Raw genomic sequence first — 19,360 nt, forward strand, 5'->3', positions numbered from 1 at the left:
GGGGTGGAGGAGCTGGGGGGTGGCTTCCTTTAGGTGAAGCAAGGGCAGTGAGCATGCCCCTCCTCTGTGTGCTGCCATGGCTGGGCCCTTGGTTCAGTATGACAGGGCAGGTGGCTGGCTTCCTCAGGGTGTGGCCTCCTTCTGTCACGGCTCCTTCCCCTAACATGGCTCCCTCCAGGGTCAAGGAAAACCAAGGGAGTGTGTGCAGTTGCCCCTGGATTTTTGGACCCTGCTCCATTTATCTCTTAGGGAGGTGAAGTAAAAGTCACCATACTGTTATTCCTTACTACCCGTTTTTCTGGAACTTTCTTCAAGTCAGACTCATGCTGTACTGATTAAAAGGAAAGGTGAACATGCCTAGACAGATTTGGTCTTCACTGGTTGTTGAATGTTTTAGTAAAGTCTGTTGAATGTGCACCACCATGACATGGCATGTTTGTGTTTCATACATATAAGTGTACACCTATAGTTACATATATGTAACTATAGGTGTACACTTATATTAAAGTGGTTATGTGCTCGAATAACAGCTGTGTGCAGACTGCTTCTCATGTGCAAGACACTGTACCAAGACCCTCACAAAACCTGTGGGTGAGGAAACTCATAAGAGGCATACAACCTTCAGAGACTGACACAAAGTGTGTCATGAGACAAAGCAACAGTGAGATTCTTCATAGATTTCGTTAGATAGATAGATTCTCAATTTCTCAATTAATTGATCATTAATACATAATAATTTATATATATATATATAATTAATTAATTAATTAATTGAGAAATTTAGAATGAAACTCCATTCATGTGTTCCCTCCTGAGGAGTGAATGAATGAGAAGGTAGGAGTCCCCCCCACGCTCCTCCGAGTGGCATGCTTCAAACAGTGGGACTCCAGACAAGCTGGTGGGACTTGGAATGTTCCAAGGAAAACAAAATGAAGTGTGCCTAGAGACACATCATTATTGGCAGGAGCTTTAATAACAGACATTTCCTTTGGTGATTCTCTTCAGATTAATGACCCAGGTGTATAATTAAATGTTCATTAGCTCAACTATCATCATCTTCTCCCTTACCACCCCTTCATGCCAAGTGGGAGAACGAACATTGGGCTGGATGAGGTGGCGCACACCTGTAATTTCAGCACCTAGGGAAACTGAGGCAGGACGATCACAGGTTTGAGGCCAGCCTCACCAGCTTAGCAAGACCCTAAGCAACTTAGCCAGACCCTGTCTCAAAATAAAAAGGGCTGGGGATGTAGCTCAGTGGTAGAGAACCCCTAGGTTCAATCCCCAGTACCAAAAAGAAAAAATCTATGATGAAAATTACCAAAAGGAAATATAATTACCTTCATCTCTCTGTGAGTTTCACGCTCCTAACAGCTCTCTTAATCCTGTATGTTAATCCTGCCATAAAAGGTAAGCACTTTGCTAGCACTCAGTTCAATAAAGTAAGAGATAAAAATCCCGGTTGTGCCCCTCCTCACTTGGGATGCCAAGAGTATCAGATCAAGGTCATGTCAGTGAATGTCCCCTTAGACATACAGGGTATGACCTGTTGGTGGAGAAATGTTTTTCTTTCATACTGACTTCCTTATCAGTCATAATAACTCAAGTTCTCCAATCAGTTAGACTTTTAACCAAATAATTCAACTGAATTATTAGAAATCAACCAAGTGGCGTTTTCCTCTTAAGTACCATTCTCACTTCTGAGAACGCGTTGTTCTTAATTCTGCACCAGAAGCCACACTGGAAGAAGTGGCCTCCCCCCACAGTCTCCTCCGTTAGGGATGACAGAGACTCCAGAGGACACGTGGCCCATGTTGGCCCTGTTGGGTCAGGTCCCCTGTCTGGTCTTTCCATTCACGTGTGGAGCTCAGGACTGGGGCCGTGTGTCCGCCTCCCTCAGGAGAGTCCTGGGCCACCTTCCCCGCTGGTTCTTTTGTGGCTAGAGGGAGAGTCGCTCTGGGTCCTGTGGCTGCTGGTCACTGGATAACCACATGGCCCTCTATTTTAAATTTGTTGGAGACCCTAACTCTGCTCTCTTCCACTCTCTTTTGTAACAAAGTGACTTACGGCACGTGGATTGGGTGAAGTCCTACCTGAACATCTGGAGTGAGCTTCAAGCCTACATCAAGGAGCACCACACCACGGGCCTCACCTGGAGCACGACAGTGAGTACCGGGCCCCTCCCGCCCCAGTGACAAGGCATGAAACTATTTGTAGAAACATGTCCCCCATGGCCCACTAACCCAGTATGACCCTCAACTTTGTCCCAAGGAAAGAGAATAAAATGTGCGTAAGAAACCATGTGGGGAAAGATGGTGGCAGCATAGGAAAATCCAGGAATATGCGACTACGGACAGAAAATGGGACGTCGTCTATGGTGACACTCAACAGCCACTAAAGTTAACGCGTGGTGATTACACGGAAGGCACTTTGCCATTAATGTCAGGTGGCAAAGTCAAGCACAGACGTGTGTGAGAACCAAGATGGCGTGAGTGTTAAGAAACTGATGAGAAGAGAAGGGAACAGGAAGCTTTGAACATGGGTATAATTTTAAAGAGGTAAACTGATCAGTAGAATGATCTTTCAAACATTCTTGATTTCTCTTTTGACGTGTTTAAGTGTATTGAACAATGTTTATGCGTCGCTGGGTGATCCTGGTCCTCCAAGGGTGCCTACCAGGAGGATGCAATCCCAGGCAGGGTCTGCCCCACTCTCATGTCCACAGGGGGCCTGGACCTGGCCTCTGCCTCTTGTGGGGGCTTTGCATCTCCTGTCACGCTGGCCTTACCGAGCACTCCAGAGACCCGTAGCTACTTGTAGTATCTGTGCATAGGCCCCACTTAGGTTGGACCAAATGAAATTGTTCCTTGACCTTAATTGCAATGTCCTGAGCATATATCCTGCTGAATAACCTGAGTTCCCCAGGGGAAGCACCGCTGCCCCTTGTCCACGGTGTAGCCCCAACGTGGTCACCTCCTTAAGAAAGTTCATGGACTTTCATCAGCTCCCCATCTGATGGGTGGCTCTTTCTATCCCTCCTTCATGTCTTGAGTATACCTTAGTCAGAGCTCTTAGCACATAGAAGTATAATTTTGTGTGCTTTCGGGACTCTCTTACTTGACTGGAAACTCATCTGTATCCCAGCCCCTCACATAGTACCTGGCATGCAGTAAGTGCTTAACTAATGATTTGAATGACATCACGAGTTAGGGGTATCTTAGAATCTCCCTTGCCCTTTGGAGTCTCTGCATTTGCTTCCCCATGGAATCTCCCTTCCAGTAGTGGATGATCTTGCCAGAGTAATTATTGAGAAAATGAGGCAGCCGTGGTGAATCCATTCAGAGGTGAAATCTCCCTCTCCTGAAGCTGTACCCCAGCACCTACCTTTCCATTCTGGTGGCTGCTGTCAGTACAGTAGCCCTAATGTGAGGGCAGTTTGTGATTTTCCAGGGGAGTCTAGCATTGCTACATTTGTCCCCAGCAGGTAGGCACCGATGACGTGGCCTCCTCTCGATGATGTCTCTTTTTATTTTTCACTTTGTCTTTTTCCTCCATAGTGTTGAAATGCACCATGCAAAACTAAGCTGGCCAGTTGTTTTTATTCGGCCCACAACACTATGACTTTTGAGAAGAGAGTTCATAAACATCTGGAGGGTTTTAATAAGAAAGGATGCATGTGTGTGAGGATGGGTGTTCACATCGACTGGTTGGGATGACTTTTCATCCCACTCAAATGAGATAATGTTAGTTAGATCAATATGTCATGAAGGGACATCGTCACATCTTTGCCATGGAAGCAGCCCATCATTAGAAAATAGTAAACTGAAAAATCAAGAGACCTGGGATCTGTTATTATTTGATGGTAGATAAATGGAAGAGAAATGAGAATCCATTTATGGAATATAATGTTAGTAAATGAATAGAAAATTATTTTTAAATGGTTTGAATACCTTTAATGCTGTGTACAAAGTTGAGTAATTATGTTTATGAATATAAAGGAAGAGCATTGATTATTAATTGTAGCACAAAGTAAATGTAGCTTTTTCCTTTGTTCTAGAGTGAATACTAGAACAGTTTAACTAATGAATTAACTAGTGAATACTAGAATATGTTTGTAAGAAATAATGCCTCGTAGCAGTAACTCTCAAACTTTTTAAGACAAATTATAAAAAGAAATACATTTTACACACCCCCCACATACATAATAATACTAAAACTAGTTTCACAAAACAATCTTCTTTCTTACTGCGTTGGATGCATTCAGGTATTTTCTTTTTATGTTTATGTCTTTTTAAATAAAAATGTGGTTAAGACTCACTAAATCAATTTCATGACCTACCAAGGGGTCACATGTATATTTTAAACACAATGAAAAAGTGTTGTAAAACATACATGTCATATTTATGCAAAATGCAGGTGATCCATAGAGCACACATTGTGGATTACCATAACAATGAAAGCTATTGTTTATTAAGCATATAATATGTTGTGGGAAAATTCTATTTAGAAAAATAGAAGTGAAGCGTCTACTCCACTTCTTCCCCCATCCTACCCCCAAACCTGGGTGCTGGAGGTTGAGCCCAGGGCCTCAAGGTGTGCTCAGCGGGCACTCTTACCCCCAGCCCCACCATCAGCCCTACTTCACTTTTGCAAAGAAGAGCAAATGATAAAGTGTTGGTTCAATGTTTAAAGTAAGAAATGATTACAATGAATAACGTTGGTTCAGAAATAACAGCATGCTGGGTACAGAGTTGCAAGCCTGTAATCCCAGCAACTCAAGTGGCTGAGGCAGGAGGGTCTTAAGTCTAAGGCCAGCCTCAGCAACTTAGCAAGACCCTAAGCCACTTAGTGAGACCCTGTCTCAAAATAAAAAATAAAAACAGCTGGGGATATGGCTCAGTGATTAAGTGTCCCTGGGGTACAATCCCTGGTACCATGTGTACAAAATCTTTTGACCTGCTTTAAGACCTGAACAGAAACATATTTCCTGATATTGCTGTGTTCTTCTAAGTTTTGGAGAGAAGCTACTAAAAAGTGTATCATAAAAATCATACTTTTGATTTTTAAAATTATATCTCTATTTCAAATTACTAAAATCAATTTAAAGACTCTAAGCATAAAACAAACTAATCTCTTCTCCCCTACCATGTACCATCAGCATACCAGCACAGGAATGATAACACAAAGCCTGAGCCTCAGCTTTCCTGCAAAGAGGAAAAAGCCGTTTGAACAGTCTGGTCAACTGGGCTTGGGGAGAAAAAATAAACCAGATTCTTTTTATTTATTCGTCTGCTGATCATGACTATGTAAAAACTCTGTGTTTAGAAAATGATACGGATGAGGAAAGAAGGTAGAAAGACGTAGTGTTCCCAGACACGGCGGGACTTGGAGGGCTGTAGAAACAGGTTTGGCTTCTCGTGGATGCAGCCCTTGCCACACTCCTGCACGTACCACAGAGAACCTTCCATGACTTAACATCTCAAGAATGTTGAGCCATTGCTTCCTTCTGTTTTCAAGTTGGAGTTTGAGTTCCATACTCCGTGCAGTTTTCGTGACCGCCAGCTTGCTGCGTGAGGGTCTCCCAGGGAGCCTGGCCTGGGTGGGCCTCTGGGACGGAGCTTGCCTCTTCCGCCTCCTACCCTTTGCCTTCAGGCTGCAGCTGTGCCAGGCAACGGCTGCTCCTGTCACTTGTCACAGTGAAATGTGAAGCTGGGGGACAGCGATTGGAGAGGCCGTGTGGGTGCGCAAGTGTGCTGGGGTTGGGTGGAGGTGTCGGGGACAGGAGCAGCTGTGTGGTAATCCTTCTGGAATTTCTGAACGCATCTGCGGTGGTAAATGGAATCTACTCATTTCTGTGGGCTTTTCTTCAACCTGAGGCCAACTGTGAACCGGAAGGACCCTCCACCCGAAATGACCCCGGCTCTTCATTCTTTCCCTTTCAAACCAATAGAAGCCATTTCTTTAGTGCCAAGGTTCAAATACATTTTATTGAAGAGATCAATCTTTGGGCAGAAACCCAGTAGAGAGGCTGGAATTTATCACCCAAATTCGGTCAGATTTGTAATACTCATTGGCAGTCCTTTCAAGTCAGATGACTAACGATGAAAGATGAAGGCCTAGTCTTCACAATTACCAAAACAATTGATTTTTTTTTTTTGATGAATTGTCTGGTTGGTATTCAAACCGGTCTGTTCTTCGTGAATTGAACCAGAAAAGGAACATGAAAAGAATTCCACAGATAGGATAATTGTGATTATTTTATTAATTTTTCTGGTGTTAAACTTGTCGACGTACATCTGTCTTTTCATGTATGTCTGAATTACTTTAACTTTAGGAACAATTAGGATGTAATTATCTGTAGAATAGAATAAAACTATACATAGATGAATGTATGCAAAGTCTTATATAGTGATATAGTGCTTAGGGTTAGAAATGTGAGTTTTAAAAATATGTTAATTTTTATGTATGCTAATTGTTGTCTGCCCTGACTTAACATCCAGGCAAATGCAAATTATTAGGCTGCTTAAAATAATAGTCAAAATAATAATAATAATAATAATAAATTTCCCAAAGCAAGACACGAGATCATTTCTTTTCTTCCAGGTATTCTTTCAGCTTATTTCTCAACGTAAAGGCTAAATGTCCATTAACAAAGCAAAAGATAAACAGTTTGCTTTTGATCAAATTAAAACTTAGCCAGAGGGTATCCTGACTTCTTATAAATAATGTAGACTCGGTAGCGTGTCATGAAATATGTATATCTGGTAAGTTTTCAAGTTGCCTGGTCTCTCTGGCTCCCTCTTGCTATTTACAAGAGAAAACTCTTGCCCTTTATATCAGAGTTTTCATTTGGCCCTGGTGCTAAACCCCTGCCTTGGGTTTGTTAACCAATGTGAATGGGCAAAGCCCCCGCGGGGTGTCCTTTGTCTGGTTCACAAAGTCCACCACTGTCCTCTTCTGATCTGCCCGCAGAGTGGCTCTCACCATTGTCCTTGACCACAGCTGTGTTAAATGTACTTTCCACCCCTTTATGGAGCTTTGGGTAACCCATCACAAACCGTTCCTTGACTTACAATGGCCTGACTTACGATTTTTTAACCCTGTCGTGGTGCAAAGGCGGAAGGCATGGTAGAAACCACACTTGGCATTTTGAACATGGATCTTTCCCGGGTAGCAGGGAGCTCTAGGACCCTCCCTTGAGATGCCAGGAAGCAGCAGCCACATAGCTCCCAGTCAGCCCCACAGTCACGAGGGGAAAGGACCAAAGCTCTGCAGTGCACCACGTTGCTAAGCAACGAAGTCCCCAAAGTGCACAGATAATAGCATGAGGCTGGAAAGGGTCGTGAGTTCTGCCTGAAAGAGACCACCTAGCTAAGCCAGCCATGCTGAGACTCCTGCTGTGCACTGAGTGTGGGCAGGGTGCTGAGGATACAAAGATGGTACGTGACACCCAGGATGCAATTCTCGACCCCGTCTCTTGTGTTCTAGCTGCAGAACACAGGAACAGTGCAGCAGGAAGGAAGGGGGTCTGCAGAGACAAGCACAGTGCTGGCGTGTTCTAGATACGCCCACGCTCCACCAGGGTGGTTCTTGGCCAATCGCAGTCTGGGCGCTTGTTAGACACGCAGAATCTCAGCCCCACCGCAGGCCTCCTGCATCGGACCCTGCCAGTTTACAAGGTGCCCGGGAGGTTTTTACATAGAGTACAGCTTGAAAGGTACAGCCCTTGTATATTTCAGTTGAGCCAAAGGAGCTGTTATGGGGAGATTATTCATTTTTACTAATTTATTTAGCAATTCATTTACATAATAACCATTACTTGGCTCCCTACCAGGTACAAAGCACATGTCGGGCCTTATTTTACAATTTCTGCTATTAATCAGCAGCATTTTTCTGTTGCAGTACATGTGCTAGTCATCTTCGTGTCACTGTGACCAAAATACCTGGCCAGAGCCACTTAAAGAGGAGGGAACGTTTATTTTGGCTCACAGTTTCAGAGGTCAAGCCCGCAGCTGGCCGACTCCATGGCCCAGGCCCGAGGTGAGGCAGAACATCAGAGCAGCAGCGTGTGTCGGAGGAAAGCAGCTCAGGACGTGGCCACCAGGGACCAAATATATACCCCAAAGGCATGTCCCCGTGACCTACCTCTTCCGGCCATGCCCTACCCATAACCCATATCTGTGGCTCAATCCACCAGTCGGGTTACACTTCTCATCATCTAATTATTTCACCTCTGGAAAGTCTGGCAGTACGTAAATCAACATCAACAACACGAAGTTGTGCTGGAAAATGAACTTTACTCATTAGACTCCTGGGGAGCAGGAAGGGCCACGGAGAAATAGGCCCTTGGTTTGGGTATTGAAGGTGGTGCTTGGGGGGCAGCTGAGACTCCATCCAGAGGCAGAGGTGGAGGGGCAGGTCTGGGACCCACTCGGGGAGCCCCGGATTTACACGCTGGGAATCATCTGCCTGGAGATGACAGGTAACTAGAGGAGAAGGCAGAAAAAGAGATGAAGGGAGAGGATAAAACCCGGGGCACCCATCATTTAGAGGTGGGGGCGACCTTGTCAAGGAGACAAGGAAGAGAGAGGGAAGGGAGAACTGGAAGAATCAGTGGCCCCAAAGCTAAAGGAAAGGTGGTGTGGCCACTGATGTGCACCTGGTGACCTGGGAAGGACAAGATTCTAAAGGGCTGTCATCGTCGAGGACCGGTGCCTTCTGGAGAGTTCGAGGTAGATCCAGCTGTAGAATTCAGGAGTACCGAGTTTTCACGTAATGATCTCTTGATTATTTACAGGCCAATTGTCTAATTTGAGGGATGATTATTTATAGCTCCAATTTTTGCTCAAAAGCTTTGGAATTGTTTGTGGATTTTTATTTTGATCTGTGCTATACCTTCAGTAGAGTAGGTCAAAAACAGTCAAATAACTAGAATTTCATAAACGATCCTTTAGGGTTAGCAGTACGATAAACTCTAAATGTTTTACATTTAGAACTATTTCTATTATCACATAAATAACTTTGAGTTTTAGTGCTTGTTGATAAGAATGTGTAAGTACTTTTAGAGTATTTAAGCCTCTCTCTCTCTCTCCATAAATCAAAACAGGAGAAGCTTTTAAAACTGCCTAATCTAACAGTTGAGGTTATTTTATTGACTAGTTTTTTTGTTTGTTTGTTTGTTTTATAACTATGAACTCAAACTCTCTAGACCTAAGGGCGAGGAAGTTAATACACATTTCTAATTTATTTAAGTGATTACCCTGAGAATATTTTAATAAGATGTGTTCATAATGTTGAAGTCCACAGAGTGGCTGAGGATGTCCTCTTGCCCATCGTCTCCTTTACCTACTCCTAGGATTATCAGGAGGTTGTGGTGTAAATAGACAGGGAGTGATGCTCCCCACAACAGAGCGGAAGATGTGTTTTGATCCAGTTCTGTTGCTATAATTAAACACCTGAGGCTAGGGGCTTTATAAAGCAAAGAAGTTTATTGGTCTCACACTTCTGAAGGCCAAAAAGTCCAAAATCCAGCAGCCCCCTCTGTCTGAACTCTGGTGAGGGCCTCCTTGGTTGCATTACAGCATGGCAGATGTCATCATGAAGAGAGTGCCTACAAGAGGGCGATTACATGGTGTAACAGGAAGTCAGAGGATTCAGGGATCCGGCTCACTCTTTGTGCAACACCTATACTTGTGGAAACTCACTCACCCCAAAAGATTACGTTAATTAATCCCTCCTAGTGTCCCCAGTGACCTCACTGCCTCTCTCTAAACCCCTCCTCTCCACGTGGCCACACTGGGGCCAGGCGTCCAACACATGTACCCCTGGGGGACACACTCAGCCATGTCCACCCTGGAGCTAGTGCACTTGGCTCTGGCCATCTGGGTTTTCCCTCATCACAGATGCACCAGGCCTCTGGTCCATCCCTTGGCTTTTGCTCCCCAGATCCCCCACCGCTGAAGACTGGCCCTCCCGGGACTCTGCCAGGGCTACAAGACTTTGTGCATCTCACCCCCCACCCCTAGGGAGAAAGGGCCCTGGCAGAGAAAGCTGCAGCCCATCCTCGTCACTGAGGGGTGGGAGACTCTCATCCTCCCTGAACAACAAGTTTTATCTTTTTAAATGGCCCAAATCCATCAAGGACTCCTTTGGAGAGGAACGGATTCAAACAATACCCTTTTCAATCCAGAGGGGCAGAGCGGGGGTGCACTGGTGACGTCTGGTGTGCACGTTTCCGTGCAGGCCCAGAGGCCATCCTCACCGTGTCGCCGAGGGGCAGTGGTTTCCCTGAATGTCTGCAGCATCGGGTGGTCTTCTGAAGGACAGCGCTGAGTGCTCTGAGATTGCATGGGATCCTTAACAGGACGGCGCTCACGTCCCCTGCTCCTGGCATCCCTTCCTCTGGCTTCCTGGCGTGGGATCTTACCACCCTTCCAGCTCTGTTTAAATCAGCCTTCTTTCTAGAAGCTTCTCTGAGCTGTGCTCATCACCATGCCTGCCCCAAGCTGGAGTTACCCGTGCTCACCTCCAAAGCTCCAGAGCACTTCTTAGAGTTTGTACTTCCTTGAGCACTTTCTCCCTTGTAAAGCAGTAATTTATTCACATCAGTCAATATTTAGGAGGCGATTCTGTGTTTCGGGCATGGTGCCTGTCACTGGTGGCATTAAGGTGTGTAACAAAGCCGGGTCTGGTGGCGCACACCTGTAATCCCAGCAGATTACAGGCAAGAGGATCAAAAGTTTAAAGCCAGCCTCAGCAACTTATGAGAGACTATCTCTAAATAAAATATAAAAAGGGCTGGGGATGTGGCTCCGTCGTTAAGCATCCCTGAGTTCAATCCCTGGCACAAAAAAAAAAAAAAAAAGAGTAACAAGAGATACAGGCTCCAGAGATGACCAAACCTTAACTCACAGCCGGACAGATGATGAGGATATAATGAGAAGTGTCCCCAGAGAGTCCTGATGGGCCCTGTCTAGAGAAAGAGGGAATTCCTCTTGGAAGAGCTTTGTAAAACCTACAAAAAGAAGAAGCATTTGAGTTGAGCTTGAAGGGTACCAGAGAGTTTTCCAGACAGTAAATTGGGGAAGAGCTTTCCAAACCAAGTCAGGTCTTAGTGAAGACTCAAAAACCAAGAGCCAAGCGTCTGGGACCACAGAACTCTCTCCTTTGAGGCCATGAGCTCAGGGTCCTTTTTCAGTTGAACCTGAGATCTGCAGCAGTGACTGCCCCAGGGCCTTAGAAACCGATGACGTCCACACACGTTTGATGAATCAAAAGCATTCATTTGTGATCACGTTTCTTGGCAATGAAATTTGCAAAATGTTTACTCCATGTCCATTGTTGAAGAACCAGGTAAAAACCATGCCTTTACTTCTACTCGGTGATGGCAGTGGCATGGACGGGGCGTCCTCTTGCAGGTCAAGGACACCTCCCCTGTTCCTTCCCCTGGCCGCCGCTGCCTCCCATCTTGAGAGGACTGACAAAAGAAGCAGAAGCTGGTATTAGATTAAGCAAAAAGGATTTCTTAAGAAAATACAGGAAGGAAAGACAGACGACCTTCTAAAGGTAAAATAAAACCGTCATAAGACAGAGCACAGAGGCAAGCCCTGGCCACAGTTCATTGAGTCTACCTGTGATGTCAATGGAACTAATCGCAGTCCCTTGCCTAGGTCTAAGCACCAGCTGACCTTTTCCTGTGAACTTTGGAACTGACGTTGAGTCAACAGTCCCTCTAACTTAGTGTGCCTCACTGATAAAGCTCAGGAACTTGGTTCTTCTTGGTTATTTTCATTTAAAAAAAAATTTTCTTGGGTAAATAAAATCCATTCAGATACATTATGTAATACAAAACCTAATATAAATAGTCTTTGCAACAGCAACTATTTTTCCTTTGCCTTCACCCCGACCATTTACCAACCATGGATAATTTGAAAAAGTACAACAGTTTCTTTATGACCCTAAAATCCAAAGAAAAACAAAAACTTGAATTCAGGGTGTTCAGACTTAAGCTCTTCTATCCAAATGGAGTAGTTGTCCAGCTAATTCAAGCCACATGCCACTCTCAGTCTTTATATAACTGTTGGCTCTCTGAAGTTGGTCTTTTTGATGGGGAAACTCTGCTATCTTTAACTCTGCAAAGTTTTCCCATGGAAAATTTAATTTTATCTCTTTTTTTTTTTTCATGAGAAATTGTATTTTCAAGTTGCCAATGCTGACAGAAAAGAGGAAAAGACAATCTGGAAATTCCAGATTTGGTCCAGATATCAGCAGCAAAGCAAGGCCAAACTAATCATTAAGGCTACTTATCAAGACGATGTTCACAGAACATGTGGATCACTTGAGCCAATGACACTGTGTCCCATGTATTCTTCTGGCCTCTGTTTCGAGGGCTTGGTCTGCTTATATGGAAAATTTCTACTTTGGGGCTGGGGTTGGGGCTCAGCGGTAGAGCATGCGTCTCGCTTGTGTGAGGCACTGGGTTCGACCCTCAGCACCACTTAAAGATAAATGAATAAAATAAAGGAATTGTGTCCAACTACAACTAAAAAAATGTAAGTTTCTACGTTGGGCATGTCAAACAGAAGTCACCACCTACATTTTTGGAAAGGACACATAGATCAACTGGTCAACAAGCAGAGAAACACTAAGTCAGTGGCCGAGACACTAAGGTGGGCTGTTTGTCTCTCCCAGGCTGTTACTTCTCTGGAGTGAGTTTATTTCTTCTTTCTTTTCATTTTCTCATCTACTGTCAAACCTGGTCCTTCCACCTCATTAAAGGAGCCACATTCAGAGAGCACAGGAAGGTGGGAGGGACGGGGAAGAGGGAAACGTTTAGAAATCATCACTGAAACCCTGAGATTTGGGTTTTTAATGACCTTTGCTTTTCCGTCTGGGGGAAGGGCATCTGGAGCTTTGCCTGGGAAGCAAACTGAAGGTAACAGGCCCACGTGACCTTAGTCGTCGTGGGGCCAGCTGTTTATGTTGATTACATATAAAATGCTATTGGCGTTTCTATGGGAACCTGCTATTCCACCGTGTTCCCTTTCCATAGATGAAGTGGGAAATGGTCCCCAAATTAACATTCTTAAAATTATTAATAAACATACTGTTGAAGCGCAGCACAGGACTTCATTATGGCATTATTAGCAGTCCTGTTTTCTTGGAAATGTTCCCAGGAATTTTGTTTCCATTGGCAGAAGAGAAGAAGTCTCAAAATTCTAAAAAGTGATGCAAATAAGAAGAAAAGAGACTTAAAGTCCTCCCTTCACTTTGGCGGACAGTTGTTCAGGATGATCATCTGTCAGTTTCTGCACAGTCCTCTTTCTTGATTACGGTGATCTTGCCATGAAAGCGTGATATAGATAGGAATGTAAAATCTGCAGGTTCTTATAGAGGTTGACACCCTTGGAAATGTGTCCGTTGGGCTAAGTTATGGGCCAAGGTACATCTGGCAGAAAATAGAAATAAATTAGTTTTGATATCTAAAACATGAACCCCAAATTGTGAATCTGTGAACTTTGATTTATTCATTTATTTATTTACTTACTTATTTTGCTGTTAGGCTTCTGACTTATGTGTTTACAGTCGTTGCCAGTGTTTCTGAACCTGATGGTTCTTTCTGTGCATCACTTGCTCCTATTGGAGGCTGAGAGGGTCACACCCTGTTGGTTTCTGTGTTACATTGTACCAGGTCATTTGGGATTCTTTGCCTTTGAAAAAATTAATTAACGGCCTTTTGTTAAAACATTATCGTAGCGCTGGGGTTGTGACTCAGTGGTAGAGCGCATGCCTTGCATGTGTGAGGTGCTGGGTTTGATTCTCAGCACCGCATATAAATAAAATAAAAGTCCATTGACAACTAAAAAAAAAAAAAAAAAAAGTTGTTGTAAAACATAGTGAGCTCCTGTGGTTAGAGTGTGAAGATGTAAGTGTATTTGTGACGGTAAGGGCCTTGTGACTTTTAAACTTTTTATGATTGGGCGCAGGTCACTTGTCACTGTCACCTGGAGATCATTAATGGTAAAGAGGTGACTGTTGAGCCCAGATGGTTCAGCAGTGGACAAGGAGAGAATCTGACCCAGAAACTGGAGGGAGCTGAGTGTGTGTCCCAGAGGGACAGGTGACGGGGTGGGAGGGACCCACAGACACCACTGCATGTCAGCTGTTTGATTTCTGTGGCTTTAGCTACGATTTTCACAAATACTTAAGGACAGGTGCCTCAAAATATCATCATCACTGGGCTAGTTTCATAGAAAAGATCCTAGCAAAGGCTCGTGGGCAACATAGTCCACCTGTTTCATGAAATTATTCTATGATGCTTTTATTTTATTGGTTTTGCTTTTTAAAAATTTGTAAAAATACCAATCAAGACATTGATGGCCTGGCCAATTCTTTTTTTTGGCCGGGAGGTGGGGGGGTGGGGCACTACTGGGATTGAACTCAGGGGCACTCAACCACTGAGCCACATCCCAGCCCTATTTTGTATTTTATTTAGAGACAGGGTCTCACTGAGTTGCTTAGTGCCTCAGTTTTGCTGAGGCTGGCTTTGAACTTGAGATTCTCTTGCCTCAGCCTCCTGAGCTACTGCGACTACAGGCGTGCACCACTGCACCTGGCCTGGCCTATTCTTAAAGTCAGTGGTGAATGTCATTTATATATATATATATATATATATATGTTTCTCCCCGGCTTAAGTCCCCTCGGTCTCTTCTTGGAGGATAAAGAGCTCTACAAAGCCCTCCGAGGTACAGTTTAGGCCTGTACCACAGCAGCCCCTCCTCTGGCTTCGGACCCCCTGAAAAGTGCCCTTTTGGTCTTACTTTCCATAAACTCAACAGAAGGGATAATTGGAGCAATTTTTATAGCTTGATTAAATCCAAATGTAGACTGCACCTGAATTAACTGGATAATTAAGACAAGTGTTTATGCTGGGGAGAAGGGAATAAAAGTGGATTGTTAATTATATATACAATTACCACCAGCAAAGCAATATGGAGACTCCATTTATGAACCAGAAGCAATTTTTCCTTCATAATAAAATCTAAATTCTAAAGTAATAAAATGATTAGTAATTATTTCAAGAAGTAGCTTGTAATGAAAACAAATTACAGTGCGCGTCAGTGTACAACTGTATTATATATAGTATATGTCACCAAAAATTATCAACTTTCCATGTGTGCTGCTTACAATGGCTTCATTATTTTACAGTTCATATATTTAAAAACAGAAGAAGCAGCTGTTCCCAGGACAATGAAATTAATTTAGAGAAGGGGATTTGCAGTACATCAACTTTTAAAAAAGTCTTTGTACCAGAAAAAAAAAGTATATAATCAAACATCTGCTCTCAAAATTAGTCTTAATAGACCTTAAAAGCAGCATTTTTACGTTTTGTGCTGTGTTCTTGCAACATAAGTGAACTTTTGCACTGTGAATATGGCCATTTAAAATCCTAAGTGTGCTGCTTTTCTTTTTCCTTTTTTCTTTTTAACTTGTAAGCCATTGTTACATGACTTTAATAGAATGTCTTTTTCAATTGTCCCCAATCTATGTCTCTAAGATACTTAAAAGACTCATTTTATCAACATTATAAAGAAGTTTTTTTAAAAAAGCATTTGTGTGCGGGTCATTGCTGCTTCAGCAGAGTTAAAATCTCTCTCCCTGAGTTCCTACAGCAGGATACTCCATTCAGCTCTCAGCCTGGCTTTCCCAGCTCTGTGACCTTGACCTTGTGCAAGTCACATGACATCATTATCCTAGGTTCCAAGCACTAAAATGTAAGCTTTTATACTGCGGCAATAAAATGAAAGTAATTGTTAGAGTAAGACATATTGTAGAAGAAAGAATTAAGGAAAGCCTTCTTTGAGAAGGACAAGAAATAGTCAAATAATTTGCAATTAAACAAGTTGTCTCATTAAAAACCCTTGTTTATTCTACATGTGCAGATCTGACCTGTAGCCTCCATTCAGAGAAACGAATGCAAGCAAATTGGTGCAACCACTCTGGAAAGCAGTATGGAGATTCCTCAAAAAACTAAGAATGGAATCACCATATGACCCAGCTGTCCCAATACTGTGCTAAGGATTTAAAATCAGCCTACTATAGTGATGTGCCACATCAGTGTTTATAGCAGCTCAATCCACAATAACTAAGCTATGGAACCAATGTGGGTGCCCTTCAACAGATAGATGGGTAAAGAAAATGTGGCATATATACTCAATGGAATATTATTCATCTATAAAAAAAAGAATGACTTTATGACATTTGCCAATGGATGGATCCTGGAGACTATTGTGCTTAATGAAATAAGCCAATCCCCAAAAACCAAGGGTCAAATGTTTTCAGTAGTAGGTAGAAGCTAACCCACAATAAGGGAGCTGGAGGGATTAGAAGTTCAGTAGATTAAACAAAGGGTAATGAAGGGAAGGGATCAGACAGGAAAAGGAAAGACAGTGGAATGAATCTGACATAATTTTCCTATGTACATTTATGAAAATACCACGGTGAATCCCACCATCGTGTACATCCACAAGAATAGGGTCCTAATTAGAATAAGATATAACCCATGCTTGTATAATTATATCAAGATAGATTCTGCTGTCATGTGTAACTAAAAAGAACCAGTCACAATTTTAAAAATAAGAAAAGGTTTTTTTAAAAAGAAATGAACGCAGTTTCTCAGGACCTCCATGGTGCCCAGCAGGGAAGGAACCCTGTCAAGGGTCATCCTCTCAGGCCCCTGGGGCAGGTGCTGTTGGCTCAGAGACACTCCTAAGGTTTGCCCACCAGGGATTATCCTCCTGTACCTCTAGATGGTCCTCACTCCAATTCAAAGATACAAACTCTGCCCTCTCTCCTTGAGTTCCATTCTCTTTGACCCAATGTGAACAAGAAGCTGTGGATCCCTTAGTGGAGACTGATCCTCCAGGCCCTGACCTGAGGCACTCATCCCGGTCCAGTCTAGACAACCAGGTATGTCACCGCTAAGGATGGTGACCTTCAATTTCCAGTCCCCAGGAGGAGAGCAAGACCCCGTGCTGGAGCAATGTGAGCACCAGTTAGCCAGCCAGGACTTGGGCATGAGGACCCCACTACTGGAACCAGTGGATATTTAGGAATCATAAATTAAGGCGAGAACCGGGGCACCAAGTCACAGCAAGACCAACATCAAGCCTGACTTATGTCCACCCAAAGGATCTTATGGCCTTATATGTTGGAGTCTGGTTCCAGAGTCAGCTGTAGGAGCTTGATCAGCTGCAATAGAGTAAGGGTGGATATAAAAACTAAGCTGAGCTTCATATGCCACCTCCAGCACCCCAATCCTCTAATCAGAAGCTCAAATGCAACTCTACATACATGTCAAGGCAATGCATACCTCTGGTGTTTCATTTGACTAGTGACTTTTTAAAAATTTGTTTTAGTTGTAGATGGACACAATACCTTTATTTTATTTATTTGTGTAGATGTGGTGCTGAGGATCAAACCCAGTGCCTCCTACTTGAGACGTAAGGGCTCTGCCACTGAGCCACAATCCCAGCCCATTGACTAGTGACTTTTTCAAAATCTAAATACAACATAAAGGATTTCTCAGAAGGCTTTGGAATCAAGCAGATACATTCATGAATTATGTCTCTGCCATGAGCTGGTGGCTTTATTATGGAATTTCAACAACCTCTCTGATTCTCTGCTTTATGTTTGAAGGATTTCAATAGTCCTGGTAAGAATGTTGTGATTAAGGTTAATCTCAGCACATAGGACAGAGCGGTAGTCCTGAAGATGCGCTTTGGAATCACTGAGGGAGCTTCAGAGGACAGGTGCTACCCAACCCCCTCCCCCAGAGAGTGTCTGTGCACAGTGGCCTGGGCTTGGAGGATGTCAAAAGATCCCAGATGCTTCTAATGTTCAGACAAGCTTCAGAACCCCTGGCATAAAGACTGTTATTACTAAGCATTAAATATTCACTAAATAAATGAAAATGATCGGTGCTTAGTACATACTAGACTTCCCATAATTCTCAGGCCATCCCTTCCTGGACCATTGATTGCCCCTTTTTCTCATTAGGATGCCTTGAGATTCAGTGTCAGGCTGGGATTCCAGTTGGTGTGGCTGCTACTTGTGGCCGGGATTCCTGAGAGCATGTGATGCGGAGTTCTAACAGGTCCCAGGGCCCTGATTTCTTTGACTTTTGTTTTCAACATCTGTCACAGTAAATCATCTGTCTGCTGTCCTGGGTCAATCACATAAAAGCAACAAAATTCCAAAAAGCTGACTACGTGGTTTATCAGTTTCCAAGTCTTTTACTGGCTTGTGGAGAGAAGTTCAATTCTGAGAGCCAAAGAACCATCTAAATCATTCTAAAATTTAGGAGCCAGTATCATGTCCCCTGTCCACAAAATAGGAGATCAGTAAAGCTGCAGAGTTGCAGGGGGGGAGGAGGGATCTGTTCCCTCCACAGCTATATGAATTATTACAGGCTTATGAGCAGAAGTGGTTTCTCGTGTCTGTAACTGAGGACTGGAATGTCATTTGATGCATAAAGCTTGTATTATATGCTGTTTGTGATTCAAAGCAGATTCTCAAATTGCACCCCAGTGACATGATAGAAAATTGTGTAGATGCTGGGGAAAAATTGGTTGGTCTCAAGAACTTGAAATCATTTTCTACTTGACCCCAGAATCCTGATGGAGTCTGGCTGCTTCCCTAGAAACAAAAACTTATTACCGATGACATCTTCAAGAGACGAGACTTCCGGCCTGCTGGGTTTTAAAAACACCCTTTCTGAATAAGAGATGAATCTTTTCAGAGTAATTCTACATTGAACAGAGATTTTATAAGTACTATGAAAAGAGCTTGTTTTCGAAAACTATTATAGGCAAAAACTAACTAATTTTGGCACCTGGTAATACTGAGCTGTTTGTGAAAGAAGGGATGTTCTGTGTTCGTTAATGTTTATTAACCCCTATGTAATATTTTATGTATTATATGTTGTATTAAAAGTCTATGAATCTAGGCCACACTTCCATCATTCCCAATATTTTAAGATTCCTGATTTTTTTAAAATTTCTTTCTCACCTTTATTTTATGTATTTATTTTTTTATATGATGCTGAGGATCAAACCCAGTGCCTCACACATGCTAGGCAAGTGCTCTCCCACTGGGCCACAGCCTCAGCCCAAGTATCCTGACTTCTTAAAGTTGAATTGGCTTATGATTTATTATCATAGATAAAACAGTTCTACTTCAGGGTTTAAAAATAAAATATATATATATATATATGTGTGTGTGTGTGTGTGTGTATACATATATAAATATCCTTTATTATATATGTTTTATTATTTATATGTAGTTTATATAGTTTTATTGG

The 19,360-nt window shown here is 43.1% G+C and overlaps 1 protein-coding gene across 1 annotated transcript in view; it reads left to right on the forward strand.

Annotated features, from left to right (window-relative positions):
* The window catches only part of Cap2 (cyclase associated actin cytoskeleton regulatory protein 2), a 127,069-nt gene that overhangs the window by 92,182 nt on the left and 15,527 nt on the right, over positions 1–19,360 (forward strand). Inside the window, exon 7 of the mRNA XM_026402183.2 lies at positions 2,060–2,165. Within this exon, the coding sequence (XP_026257968.2) occupies positions 2,060–2,165 (106 nt within the window). The remainder of the gene's footprint in view (positions 1–2,059; positions 2,166–19,360) is intronic.

The sequence above is a fragment of the Urocitellus parryii genome, chromosome 8 (genome assembly GCF_045843805.1).
Source record: "Urocitellus parryii isolate mUroPar1 chromosome 8, mUroPar1.hap1, whole genome shotgun sequence".
NCBI classification, from domain to species: Eukaryota; Metazoa; Chordata; class Mammalia; order Rodentia; family Sciuridae; genus Urocitellus; species Urocitellus parryii.